The sequence below is a fragment of the Nicotiana tomentosiformis genome, chromosome 9, assembly GCF_000390325.3.
Source record: "Nicotiana tomentosiformis chromosome 9, ASM39032v3, whole genome shotgun sequence".
NCBI lineage: Eukaryota > Viridiplantae > Streptophyta > Magnoliopsida > Solanales > Solanaceae > Nicotiana > Nicotiana tomentosiformis.
The window spans coordinates 84,166,863-84,181,778 of NC_090820.1; the positions used below are offsets into that span (position 1 = coordinate 84,166,863).

At 33.9% G+C, this 14,916-nt stretch overlaps 2 protein-coding genes across 2 annotated transcripts; one reads left to right on the forward strand and one right to left on the reverse strand.

The window, feature by feature from the left end:
* The first annotated feature begins 3,184 nt into the window (after positions 1–3,184).
* Positions 3,185–7,545, forward strand: LOC104108144 (SUMO-conjugating enzyme SCE1). Its single transcript, XM_009617129.4, has 5 exons — positions 3,185–3,365; positions 3,465–3,548; positions 5,879–6,031; positions 6,127–6,240; positions 7,206–7,545. Exons 1-5 carry the CDS (start codon positions 3,297–3,299, stop codon positions 7,266–7,268), a joined length of 483 nt encoding a protein of 160 aa, XP_009615424.1. The 5' UTR covers positions 3,185–3,296; the 3' UTR covers positions 7,269–7,545.
* A 1,001-nt stretch (positions 7,546–8,546) lies between these two features.
* Positions 8,547–13,397, reverse strand: LOC104108145 (uncharacterized). Its single transcript, XM_009617130.4, has 3 exons — positions 12,760–13,397; positions 11,404–11,510; positions 8,547–9,736 (listed from the first exon to the last, which is right to left on the reverse strand). Exons 1-3 carry the CDS (start codon positions 13,201–13,203, stop codon positions 8,998–9,000), a joined length of 1,290 nt encoding a protein of 429 aa, XP_009615425.1. The 5' UTR covers positions 13,204–13,397; the 3' UTR covers positions 8,547–8,997.
* Between the last annotated feature and the right edge of the window lie 1,519 nt (positions 13,398–14,916).

Here is a 14,916-nt window from a genome sequence, read left to right on the forward strand (position 1 = left end):
AAAATAATTTATTCTATGTTGATTCAGATCTTAATATTAGTTCATCTCTTGTTTTGAATATTTAATCTTAATTATAATTTTATGCACCATAAATTTTATTTTCAAAGAGTAAAAGATTGATATGACATTTCACTTTTAGATCTTTATGTTTGTAGAATCATTAGTAGTATTGACTCTCTCCAACCCATTTTTTTCTCTTTCTCATACATTTATATTCTTAAATATTTTCTTAGTTGTTATTTAATAATTGGGTATTTTTTAATATTACGCGAAAAATTGATAAAAAGTTTATTTGAGTAGGAAAATAGTTCAAATATAATATAAAATATATTATCGTGGGGATATTTTTTTCTCAATTTCAACTCTTTATGCAGTCCATTTAATATTACTTTTATTGTTTTTTCGTATTGGACATTATGGAGTGGTAATGTAATGTCAATACGAAGGATTCTTATGAAATCGATTTTATTAAACCTTCCTACATATTTTTAATAAGAATTTAATAGATAAAATTTTATTAATTTTAAAATATTAAATATTAAAATTAGCATAGAAGGTAGCGTAGTCCTAAAAATGGGTTATTGCAGTTATGTCATTTCCCTATGAGTTCTTTCATTTAATATTTTAGGGCTATTTTGATATATTAATATTGTATTTATGCTTTTATAATAATATAGGATCTCATTTTTCTAAATGAATTTGGATAATATAATATATTCTGAAATTAAACTAGTAATAGGACATTATAATACGATTTCAAATTAAATTAGTAATAGGAATTTTTAAGAAGTAATAGGATTACATGACTAAAGATATTTACTTGTTCAATTTTATATGAATTAGACAACCCCAAAGTAATTATACTAATAGGATTCCTAACGTGTAATATTATTTATGTCCTAAAACTAATACGTTATGTCCTTTTATTAAGGTTATTTTTATAAATCGACATTGTATTAATATTTTTATAATAATAATAAAATAATATAAATATATATAGATAGATATAGATATATATATTTTCTTGAACTAGCATAAATATCGATATTCCATTAGCTTGCTAATAGAAAAATAACCGCAAAAAATGAAAGGAAAATAAAATAGCAAAAAGGGGGGGTGGGGGGGGGGGGGGGGACCAAGAAACACTCCATTTGAAGATTAATTAAATTAAAGTGCGAAAGAGGAAACCGTCATAGGCAATTATGCAGCAAGTCCCAGTCAATAACGGCCCATAGGCCCACACGCTACGGAGACTAGCGGTACGGACACCCCTTTTTCCACGTGAGCCCATAGTGGCGTTGTTTTAACGCTATAAAATATAAAATTCCTAATCGTTGACTTCTCAATTAAACCTACTGTTTTTAAAAATAAAAATAAAAAGAAACCCCCCACCAAGGTTTCATAAGAGAAACTTTTCTAATGATAGTAAATTTCATGCACATTAACGATATAAAAATATATATACACAATTAATTTTTATAATTTTTTGAAAAATTTGTGCACGTGAAAAATTATACTCACTTTATATGACATTCTATTAGTTATATGAACTAACATGATAAATTAATATATTTTCACTTCAACTTGTAACTTAATTTTAGTAACTTGATGTATTTTGATGGAAAAAACGAAGAAGCAATCTACAGACTTTACTTACACCAATTAATAAATATAAAATATTTGTTGAATCATACAAAGTTTATTGATCTATCATTATTAAATAATATACATTTAGCTTGATTTTGTAGTAACTCTTAACATTAAATTATTGAGTTTAAATAAGTATTTTGCAAAGTGAACGAGGGATTTGGTACGGTGGATAAGCAAAAATAATTATGAGATAAAATTCAATACGGTCTTATCCATTATTTGGATACTAATCTTAGAATAAGTTATCCCAAGATTAAAAATAATACATGGATAACTTATACTTGTCATAGGGTGGAATAGTAATCCCAAGATAAAACATTAAAATTGACAATCACAGGATTAATACAACATATCGAACAATCAATAAAAAATAATACTGAGATAACTAACTCCAATATAACTAATTCAGTATAACTCGTTTCGGCGTAACTTATCTTCAAACCAAACGACTCTTAAGAATCTATTTGGTCAAGCTTCTAGGAGGCTAAAAGCAATTCTTTTTTAGTTGAAAAAATACTTTCTTGAAAATTTGAGGCGTTTTGCTAAAATAGAAAAGTGTTTTTGGGCATTAATAAAAGTAGTTTTTTTGTGCTAAAAATTCTAGTTTATCCCAAATAGCATAAGTAAAAACTTAACTTTTTTCAATACAAATATATTTTTACCATATATTTATGTTTTTCAAATTATCTCTCATTAATATAACATTGTTTTTATTAATATCATCCTATTTTATTTCTACCATATGTATTCCTCTTTAGAATAATCTCTCTAATATAAATAGATCTCTTCTTTTTTCTTCTATCAACTTTTTTTCTTCTTTGAAATAACAAACCTAATCACCAGTTTCGAACATTTTCTTCACAAGGTTTGATTTTTTTTATAGTGTACTAATTTATTTTATGTTTTACATTCTAATTAAATAAAATAAATAAATAAAATTCTTTTATAATTTAAATTCATTTTCCTTTTTAAATAATTGTAAATTGGACCTTGATACTATTATTTTTTTCATAACTTGACACTCAAAAATATTTTTTGAAAAGATTGGTCAAATACAATTTACTTATCATATCGCAAAAAAACATAATTGGCCAAACGCAAAACTAATATTCTCAAAAATTACTATTTCCAAAAAGCACTAATAAAAAAATTACTTTTCAAAACAAATAATTTTCGACACCAAACGAATTTTAAGTTCAACTGAACTCAATATTTTACACACATACAATTTACTAAAATTTCATATGATATTAGTTATCAAACCCGTAATCTAGAAAACAAAATGAATTTTGTGCAAACAATTTTACCGTAATTATTAACCCTTCAATTTTTTTTATTTTTTTTAAACCCTCCCAAATTATGAGTATTTATAGTGTTTCCCTACTTTTCCTCTAGCGTGACTCAAATTCAGTATCTAACGGTCATAGGTGAAACTGCTTTTATCAAACCTTTCAAATTTAAATTTTCAAAAACATCTTTTATTCCCAACAACCCAAGAAAGACTTGATTCTCTTTTAAATTAAATGGAAGCCCAGCCACCAAAATTGCGACTGCTCCCAAGTCATATTCCTCAAAAACTCAGCAAGACAATATTGTACTTTGGTTTCTCCTTTTGTTTGGGATAAGAGAATTAGAGAAAGACAGTAATGTCAGGAGGTATAGCCCGTGGCCGTCTTGCAGAGGAGCGCAAAGCTTGGCGCAAAAATCACCCCCATGTTAGTTTTTATTTTTATTTTTAACTCTTTCTTGATTTCCAGTTTTTATGGTTTTGATTTGTAAATTTTAGTACTTTGTTTTTGAATGGTTATTTTTAGGGGTTTGTAGCTAAGCCAGAGACACTTTCGGATGGGTCAGTGAACTTGATGGCGTGGCACTGCAGTATTCCTGGTAAAACAGGAGTAAGTTTTCAACTTTTCATCAACCCCAATCAGTATTTTGTTAGTTCTCCTTCTTGTATTTTTCTTATTAGGATATAAAGATTTCAACTTTGCTCTGTTTCCCCACAACACTTGTGACTGTGAATGATCTGTCATGATCAGCATTCAGCAATTAAAGGGTCAGCCAATTTGATTCCTTTTGTTGGTTTTTTATTGCGTCTGTTGTAGTATTTTTGCAGTTACTTATGAATCTTTGTTGAATGTGTTTTCTCTATGTTACTGGATTGAAGCCCTTTGATAGGCATCAAATTATAGCTTCTAGGTTATCTTGGTTTTGTTAGCATTATGTTTAATTAGGACCTTGTCAAAAGTTCGATGTATATGTTGATTGCCATACTGCCCAATGTTGAAAGATTAGCAGGTTTAACTCCCCCCCCCCCCCCCCCCCCCCGCGGCCGCAGGGAAGAAAAGAAGAAATCACAAACCACTCGAACCATTTATGTTACCATTAGCAGCGTGCAAATGAAAACTTAACCGATGTGTTTGATGACCTTGGAATGCAAATCTTCTTCTAGACATTCTTAGTAGCTTTGATTAAATGTTTTCTCTTTGTTTTTAAAATTATCACCAGGTATGGTATAGTTGGGGATGCAAATTGGACACATTTAATCATATTCGTGAAGAGGACTTTGAGAGCTTTAGATGAGGTTTCAATGAGTTGCTGTTGTTTATGTCATTAGGCTATGCCTCACGGTTATCCAAATTGGTTTGAAACCTTTACATCAACTTCATATACGATTATCACCTTGTGATTAAGATTTGTGATTCCTTCATACTTTGGAAACAAGTTCCATTGGCTGTTAAAGGAATCCAAAATATTTTGATGGTTAGCTTTATTTCTCATTGTTCATTTGAAGGATATCAACTCAATCATTTTCTTTTTGAATAGATAATTCAACTTCCATGTAGGGATGAGAACATTGTGGATGCATTTGCTTGACTGGTTTGAAATTACTTTGTCATAGCACTAGGTTCATTATGCAAAAAATTAATACTACTGTAGTTCCCTTGCCACTTCAAAACTCAAATTTAGCGGCAATAGTGGACCAAGGATTTCAAGAAGATAGTTGCACAACTACCAATTTTTTGCACAACTACCTTTAATAAAGATGGTTATATGGAATCTAATGGTAACGAAAACTAAACTGGTAGCTATAATTAGTTGATACTATCATCTCAATAAACTATAATATAATTTACAATAAGTGGTTAGAAGCTTATTCGTGTGCAGCCACTAAGAAACAAGAGCTGGTATTGTTTGGTATATTTAAAATTATGTTGAAGCTTTTGTCTGACTTCAAGTCTCGCAAACAAGAAGTTGATCAAGAAAATGAAGGTCTGAAAGAACTTTAGATCATCATTACTGAATCTAACAAGTAAAGCTTAAATCTAAAGAAAAAGTGATATATGCATGGGCAGCCCGATGCACAAAGCATCCTGCATTCACACAGGGTTCGGGGAAAGCCCGTACCTAAGGGATGTGATGTAGAGAGCTTACCCTAATGCAAGCATTAGTGGCTGCTTCCACACCGCGAACCCGTGACTTATAGGTCAGATGGAGACAACTTTACCGTTGCTCCAAGGCTCCCATCCAAATAACTATATATGTATAGTATATGAAATCTTGAAAAGGATCATCTCTTGGTTAGTAAAATCTACATATTCCAATCTTGAATTAAATGAAATTTGAGCATGGGTACAATACTTATTCTAGTTACCAGGTTTATGAATAAGTTTTACTTGTTGAAAGTGAAATCAAATGCTCGGGGTGACTATTTAAAGCTAGATTGAGAAAATAGATCAAGTTGAGCAAAATAGTGTAAAATTTATAGAACTACTTGTTTTGTACAAATAATCAAATGGCTGCTCCTTAATTTATTTCCTTTTTCCCCGTGATTTCTTTTGATTCCTCTGTTTTCCTATTTCCTGTATCGTAGTTTGTATTATGAAACAATTATGATTACAAAAAAGACTTGGGAGCTTTTTATGTTCATAGTAATCTCTAGTTTTGCTTTTTATGTTATGGAACAGGTTAAACCATGTTTAATTGTTAGGAACAAGTGTACTATTTTACGGAAAATTTCTTGGTGACAATATGCAGAGCTCATTCCTTTTATACTTTACGTTACAGGGTTTTGCCCAACATCAATAAAATTATTTACCTTATCAGAAAAGAATAAATAAAAAGTAACCATATGATGCTTGTTAAACATTAGCATACTTTGATTGTTAACCATATACGTTGTTAGTAGGTGCTTTTTGGGTAATTAACACCTTTTGAGTACATGCAGACGGATTGGGAAGGCGGTTTTTATCCGGTTACGATACACTTCAGTGAAGATTATCCTAGCAAACCACCAAAGTGCAAATTCCCACAAGGCTTCTTCCATCCGAATGTGTATCCATCAGGAACAGTTTGCTTGTCGATCCTCAACGAAGATAGCGTATGTGGAGTGTGCCATTTCTTTGTACTATTTTCCTTCTTGTTGTCTCTGTTTACTAATATGACGGCTGTTAATTTTGTTTTTATCATGGATAGGGGTGGAGACCAGCCATTACAGTGAAACAGATACTGGTTGGTATCCAAGACTTGTTAGATCAGCCAAACCCCGCTGATCCTGCCCAAACCGAAGGGTATCATCTCTTTATTCAGGTAATTTTGGTTTCCTCTAATGAAATGTTTTTGCCTTTGTCCTAAATCACTTGTCTTACCCTCAATTCCTAATTTTTCTTCCTTAAAAGGATATATTTTCTGTATGACATTGCCAAAAAGGTGCAACTAGACACATTTTTCAATATAATACATTTATTTTTCTAAGTTGACATTGACACTTGTGGAGGGTCAGATGAGGTAGTTTAAAAGGGGATAGAGGGACTACTAATTTAACCATGGCGAATCGAGGCCACTTAGCATGGGACAGAGGAGTATTATTCTCATTACTTAATAAAGCTGGCAAGATTAGCGAGTGCTTCAGCTTCGTTATGTCTCGATAATAATCCTATCACCTATGCGTTGAATATAAAAGTGTAGGTCTGGCTTTTGTTGGTGGTATAGGGCAGTAATGGTTTAGCTACTATACTTTTTGGGGGTCCTCAGAGCAACATCATCGATCTGAATGAATTGTATAACATGGAGCTCAAGGACCTCTTACCATTCATTTTTCACTTGCACGAATTGTTTCAATTTCAAATTCTATAACTGTTTGATGCATATCCTATAAAGTAACTGTTGGGAGCATGTTCCAGTTTCTGTATTAGTGGGATTGATAACATTGTGTTGGAATTGAAATATGTATATTCATGCACTCTTGATTGATGTAGACATAAATTAGGAGTTTGTTACTGCCTATTATAATGTTGAAGACAAAATAATTAAGTAATTAAATATGTGATCTCTTTAATAGCTTAAACTTTTAGATGAGTTGGTCACACAGTAACAGTTCAACATAGTATCAGAGCACACAGGCGTCTGGGCTCGAGTCTCACCACCACTGATTTATCAAAAAAACATTAATTTTCACGTGCTTGGGCCATGAAAAAAGAATGAGGCTCGCGCGTGAGGGGTGTAGAAGTTTAAGCTTTTAAATGAGATGATTGATCGTGGTTGAGTTTTTGCAGGATGCTATTGAGTACAAGAAGAGGGTTAGGCTGCAGGCCAAGCAGTATCCACCTCTGGTGTAGTCTAAATGATGTTCGTATGATCGTATGGGGGTTCTAATGCAACTTCAAACTATGGTGCTCATAGCCTGCTGATAGCTGACAATCTTCTGGCAAATGATGCTGACTTGGTTTTTGTTGCAGTGGCAAAGTAAAATATTATAGTTGGAAGTTATACCTGATTCTGCTTCTCATTGTTCTCAATCATGTGTATAACAAGCGGAAGCTACAGTTGTTTCGGACAGTGGAAACATGTCGACATTGTTATTTTCATTCCTGAAATGAGAGTTCATTAACTATATCTAATTTCTTCTTCAGCATTATACACTCTGTGCTTTTGGTCCAAAGTCAGTTCCCTTTTCTTCTGATTTAACTTATATATCCGTTTAATTTAGTTTGTTATAGCAGGTTTTTTGCCTCTAGGTTATTAGTTCCACTTATTATGGATAGTTACCACTTACCTGTAGTTATTTTTTAGGTAAAATTTCTTTTAAACTGTTGGTGCATAGAAGTTAAAACTTTCTTTTAAAATTTCCATAGTTCCTTTTGTGAGTGGAAACAATCAAGATACCATTGTCAAGTGACGACTACGGAGCTCATTATTTGTTCTCGCAATCAGGGATGATTAATTTGCATTTATTTATTTATTTATTTATTTTGGTTGTTTTGATAAATATTATTAAGGTGAAAGCTGTGTCTTGTAAAGCTAAATTGAGTGTGTTAGCACATAAACATTCCTGAGCCTAGGGAGCTAATTAACTGCGTAAGCTTTCCCAAGATATGAATTCTCTCGGTTTGCAAAAACTTGCTGGTTGTTGGCAGTTTATAACGTTCCATATCAGTTGCATGAGGATATTTAACGAAAGTATAACATCTTGGACTATACCAATTCTTATCTTAAGCTTTATGGTTTGATACTTCCAAATTTATCACATTGGAAGTTTGGTAAACTTGTTTACTCGCCCATAAGTCGACTCACCTTCTTCTATTTTGGGCGTCGCTCTTTCCACTTAGTACGTCAGTCCGCAAGTGCATAAAACTAAAATTCTTTATAATGTCGATGTGCCACCTTAGTAAAAGGCAATGACATCTATTTTCATTTACTAGATTGTAAGGAGGAGACATACAAATGAGCTCATCGTATGATCCTCGACACGAATCGATCACCTCCTCATTTCAAAAGTAATGAATATTCACTATGAGCATCCCTTGTGCTATTCTCCAATATTGTCCTATCAACAAATTTCATTGGACCATGAAATATTTGCAGGCATCGCCGCAAGGCGTGGAAATAGAATACTATTAAACAGCTAGAAATACAAGTGGAAAGCAATTATGAAGTTGATGGCCCAGTACATTAGTTCTAATCATGCACTTAGAACTCTACACACAAATCTCCCAAAGAATCAGTTCAGAACAACAACGACCCAGTGAAATCTCACGAGTGGAGTCTGGGGAGGATAGTGTGTACACAGACCTTACCCCTACCCCGAAGACCAAAGAATCAGTTCAGAACGAAATTTGAGATACAATAATTCGGGAGTTCAAGTTTTGTCCTCATAGAATACAACAGATTATCACACAAAAATTGAGCACAAAGGGTTAAGATACTTTTATACCTGCTACTTTGGCCAATCCTAGTGAGGAAAACAATCTCTAATTTTGCTTTACCAGCAATCAATCTGGAAAAAAGAATGACAGCATCTATTTTGATTTTCACTTAGGTAGCATCCGACTTACAGACGAGAATAATTTATGCCACATGTCCATTTGAAGATGCTGCTGCCTCCCGGATTTCCTTCACATAAAGTGGTATGCTCACCCCAAGTTCCCTTAATCGATTTACCAGGTCATAAAGAAATTCAAAGGTGAGTTTGGATTGTTTGTTAAAATCCTCTCTAACGCTTGGCTGGATCTTAAACCACTCTCCCAACATCTTGTGCACATGGGAGCGGATCATTCTCCATGGCACTGGATATCTCTCACATAACTCCAAATATTCTTTGAGTAACTCAGCCTGGTCTAACTTACCATCTTCCCTGATTCCTGCACTGCCCAATCCCCATTCAGCAGTTCGATATCCTGCAAACAGTGCTGGATTCTCAAGAAGAGACTCTGCCGACAGTACCCCATCAGCACCAGTCTCATCCAAGCAGTTCTGTACATCATCCATGTGCCGTATATCACCATTAGCAAGGACAGGAATTCTAACAACGTTTCTAACAGCCTTGATGGCCTCCCAATTGGCTCTGAATTTCTTTCCATCTTTTTCATCCCTTGTTCGGCCATGCACCGCTAAAAGAGAACAACCAGCTTCCTCTAACATCTTTGCATAACTAAGTGTATCTTGCAAATTAGGGAAAACTCTGATTTTGCATGACACTGGAACATTAAGATTGTTAGCCAGCTTTTCTACCAGAGACTTGACAAGAGGAAGATTATCCATGAGGAATGCTCCATAATTCCCTCGTCGTGCAATGCGTTGGGGACACCTGTATGGGAAGTACAAGTTAAGCCAACTGAACTGATAAAGAAGCATGGCAAAATGATCTGATTAGATAATCCAGTAAACATAGTGACATACAAACCACTGTAATATGCATAAAGCGGTCTAATTAGAAATGCAGAAAAGGAAAAAAAAAACATGACAATCAAAAGGAGTTGCTAATCTTTGACCTGGAAGAAAATCTGTTTTGTCCCTAATTCCACGATCAAAAGGGAGTTGCTTTACCATAAGCAATAAACTCCAGAGCAAGTGAAAAAGAGGCAAGAGAACCAGATATGGTCTACTGCTCATGTATTGGAGCTTGTTTCATGATCTTCACTCCTATAGAACTTATTTCAACTTATCGAAGTTGCTCTTGAGGTTTGGTATTGTATTGTGGACTCATTTTGGTACTTGTTTTAAGAGTATATCAAAGCTGGATAACAGCCCAGCATTTGGTAAAGACATGGAGTCCATATATATTATTAATGTGGAGTATTAGCAATATGACATAATGCATATTATTACCTATTAACACACTGTATTATTCAACACAAACCCCACTTGCACCGTTAATAGGGTTACTATCGATCCCCTGGTTAAGACCTTATAAGTATTAAAATGCCCTTCCTTACAGACTAATTTATTTTATTAGTTGAAGGCAATTCGGTCTTAATACATTGCTGTCAAGTTTTGCTTAAACCCTGAAGCTAGGTGCAAAATAGACTGTAAAATAGCATAAGGTGGGGATGCTATTAGGATGCCAGTAAGGAAATAACTGCTTCAGGAAGAGAAAAGGGTGGAAGCAAAGGAGAGTGATGGATAATGATGGCATCTAGTGTGTTCTTACCACACTGTCCATATCAAAAACAAAAATAATGCTCATGAAATGACCTTTTTGTGCCTCAATGAATTGCAACTCGCAGATCTAAGTTGCTCGGACACGGGTGCGGGATCAGATCCTTCAAGAAGTAAATTCTAAGATTCGGGGATATGGATCCTAGTACGGATACGGGTGTGGGAATCCGGCTAAAGATAATATATGAAAAATTTGTGGAATACTTACGTATAGCTTGTAAAGTGTGGATTTCTTTTTTATTCTCAAGTTGTAGATAAGTAAAAGATTGATTTCCTAGATAAGGTATGTTATTTTCTTCAAATTTACCCTAGTTTTGGTTCTTATTTCGGGAATCAAATTGTATCTCGTCTCGAATTTTTCCGTTCGTCGCGGTCAAAGTACCCAAAATTGTTTGGCCAGATCCGGTACGGATCCCATACCCATACCCATACTAGTGTCGTGTCGACACAGGTCCGGCACCTAAACTGCCACGTCGGAGCAACTTAGTTGCAAATACAGCGTATAAAGTAGAAAAACATTTTCTCAAGCAGACAGAGTTCCAGTTCTCGAGAACCTTCTACAGAATTCAATATGGTATCCTAATCCCTAATCCCTTGGTGAAGTTAAAATTTGATTCAAACTTCAAATAAGGTAAAGATATCTCTTTCAAGCACAGTATATTGTTTCTTTCCATAGAGTCTTTTGATGTCATCGAATAAAATTGCCAACAATTAAACTGCTGGAAACGGCTACCGAAATTTAGGAACACAGTATCCACCGTAATCAATAAGAAGTCCTAAGTTTGGACAAAGGAAAAGATTGAGAAAGGAGGCTACCCCAAGTTGATGTCCACATAGTCACAATAAGGTTCTACTCTTCGAGCTGCTTCTAGCAAAATGTCTGGATCATTTGCGCAGAATTGAACAAAAAGTGGACGGTCCTCCTGCAATTCACAAAAAGGAAACAGGATAAACTAAGATATCAGGGCCTTGAAGTGTACAAAATGTGCCAAAATATAAGTCAAAAAAGGTAACAAAGAACTTGACAAATTACAAAATAAATTCTGGAAGTAAAATGTAATTTTGTACCATGTTTTAGTTAAGAACATAGTGAATAATTCTCTTCTAAAGCAACTTAAGTAAATAAAAATGAAACTTTTCACAAAATAACCAACAGTAATAAGCATATTTCAAAAAAGCCTACAAGGTGAAAAAATGTTGACATGTGTAGCCTTAGAACAATAAGAAAATGAAGAACTTAGTCAGACATATTCAAATGCATTGAGGTATGAATGAAAAAACGACAACTACTGTTCCAAGCAAGATGGGGTCACGTTCTCCCTTCAAACTCATCTTGAACCAACAAGGTAACGAATGAAACAGTACCTAAAATGCATCTTTTTTCTTTTGGAAATATTTTACAAGGGGAAGAGGCACAATCATAGACAACTGAGTAAATCAAATCACCCCACCCTTCTAAAAAATTTAAAAGGACAAAAAAACAGTTACTTTAAGGCAAACAAACAACAACTTCAACAAGTATGCCTTGATCCAAAGCTAGTTGGGGTAGCTATATAAATCCTCTATCTCCATTCATCTTCTTTCACTCTTATACTCAATAATTTGAGACAACTTATAAGTTATCAGAAACTACAAACTCTCTGAATGTGGCATTTTTCCCATGCTAAAAGTTACTCTAAAGTAAAACTAAGAAAATTCCAGTAACAAAGTCTTTACATATCTTAATTTCCATACAAGAATGGAAAGCAGATACTCACTCTGTCCAATTTATGACACACTTGCATTTAGTCTCTCTCAAAATAATAACTTTCTATTTAAACCCAACTTTACTTCAAACTTTTCATTATAATGTTATATTTATAGTCAAACAAATATATATATAGTTTGTTTTAAGCCACAAGTTTTATAAGTATTTCTTTTTAGCTTAAACTCCATGCTCAGTTAAACAATATTCCTCCTTCTATCCCAATTTATGTAATGCACTTTCTTTTTTAGTTTGTACCAAAAAATGACATGTCCGAACTTAATGAAAAATTTTCCATTTTAATCTTAATGAGATATTTATAACCACACAAATACCGTTTACTTATAGTATACCATAAATTTCAAAAGTTTTTCTTTCTTAAACTCCGTGGCTAGTCAAACATCTAACATATGGGGCAAAGGAAGTACCTTGCAGGTGGTAAATTCAAGAGAGCGATACTTATCAGTTTCAGTGAAAATTCGGGAGTGAAGCATAGGCGTATAAGCAGCTTCAGCACCATACTTTCGACACAGCATACGAAATGGAAGCTCCGAGTTATCCACCATAGGGGCAACTATAAGTTTCGGCTCTCCTAGCTTCTTCCAATGGGCCCAGGCTCTCTCAATCCGCGACTCCCCTTTCAAGTACCCGTTCGCGCGCTTCAGTTCAAATAACTGCGTCGCCTCTCCTTCTTGTGAAGTGGTGGCGGCGGCGGAGCAGAGGCGGTCGTCGTCATCGTCGTTGAATTCGTTGTTAGGGTTTTGTGTGGAGGAGGTGTTTAGGGTTTGAGTGGCCATTGAAAGGTTTTTGTAGAGAGATGTGTTGTGGTTAAAGAGGGAATTTGTGGAGAGAAGTTTGAATTTGAATCTCATAAGGAGGCAATGGGAACGGCTATCGCTGCGCCACCCATCGCCGCTGTCAAAGCGGTTGAGGGTTGGTTGAGGAAGGCGGTTGAAATCAGCGAGATATTGTGCCCAGTGGGATATGAAATCGGCGGAGGCCTGGGTATAGGGATGGCAATGGGGCGGGTGCGAGGTGAGTTTATTTTTTTACGGAAAAAATGTTTGCCCGTTGCGGGGCGGGTCTTTTAAAAAAAAAAGGTCACATTCGGATGAAAACTAACCACCGTCACTAATCAGGTATAATAAAACATATTAGTGATTTAATGTAGTGCTTAATTGTACTTGCACCTTCAATGTCATTGTAAAATGAGGTATTTTGTTGGAAAAAGGCAAAACACAAACAGGTGGTCTATATTTATTATCGGTTAGAATTTTGAACTACCAAAATGGTTAGAACACTTATTTGGGATGGGCAAGATGTTGCTAACTTCATAAAAATTCTTTATTTTAAAAAATCAAATACACCATCTATATCATGGAAATTCTTCACGAATATAATTGTGTTATTCCTATCGTTTTTTAATAAATCACTTAAAATAAAATGTAGTGCAAATCTTAAATTAAAAAATATTTATCTTACTAAATAGATTTATAGTATTAAAAATGGAACAATAAAAAATATAACTAAATAAAAATAAAAATGTTTTATATGTTGAATCTTTTTTTAAAAGGGTACAGTACCTTAAGAGTTCAAAAGGCAAGAAAGCTATTACTAGTATTAAATCACATGTCTTATTCAATAATTTCTTGTCAGTTTCTGTTTAAAAGTTTTGATTGATTAAATACTTTGTTGTCATTTCAATAAGTTTTGGCTCAATAATTTTTTTTAAATGGCACAATAGCTTAAGAGCAACAAAAGAGATTTCAATTTTTTGGTTGATTAAATTAGAAAGTCCAACCAAAAGCCCAAAAGAAATAAAATTGAAACAATGAAAGAAAAAAAAATATGCGGGGCGAGGCGGGGCCGGTGGATGCGAGTGTGAGTGTGGGACGGGTGTATGTGGGTGCAAATGCTATGCGGTGTGAGGCGGGCGGGTTTAAATCTCCGCGGGTTTATGCGGGTTTGGCCCGCAACTACACCGCACCGCACTGTTTGCCATCTCTACCTGGGTTCAATTCAGGCCCAACTGATTGAACTGAAATGGGATTTTTTTTCATAAAATTTTCATACGACGCCTAATTTTGCGTCATTCATTAAATTTGTACCTACTTTTTAAAAAAAGTTTAATTGATACCCAACTTTTGGATAACTTCAGATACATACACTTTTCACTTTCTTCTTTATTATTGGTTTTATTCTTTGATGCTTAAAGTTTCTTCTTCTTCTTCTTATTGCAAGATGGGTTTGTTAAATTTATTGTTGTTTTGACAATTTGATGATTGCAATTTGTTCTTATAATATTTGAATTTAGAGTAGATTTGGACATTAAATCGTGTATTGGGTTGTTGAAATTCGAAGAATAAGTTTATATTTCAGAACTTAAGATTCGAAAGTTCTAGTTGCATTCAATAGACTGAACTACTAAAATTCAAACTCCTTTATTTGTAAGATAGAAGAACTTTAGATTTGATTTTTGAAGTTGCATTGAATAGATTGAATTACTTCAGATTCAAATTTCTAAATTTGTATTTGAAAGATAAAGAACTTCATTGGCCACAAGTATAACTTTCATTCTTGGCACG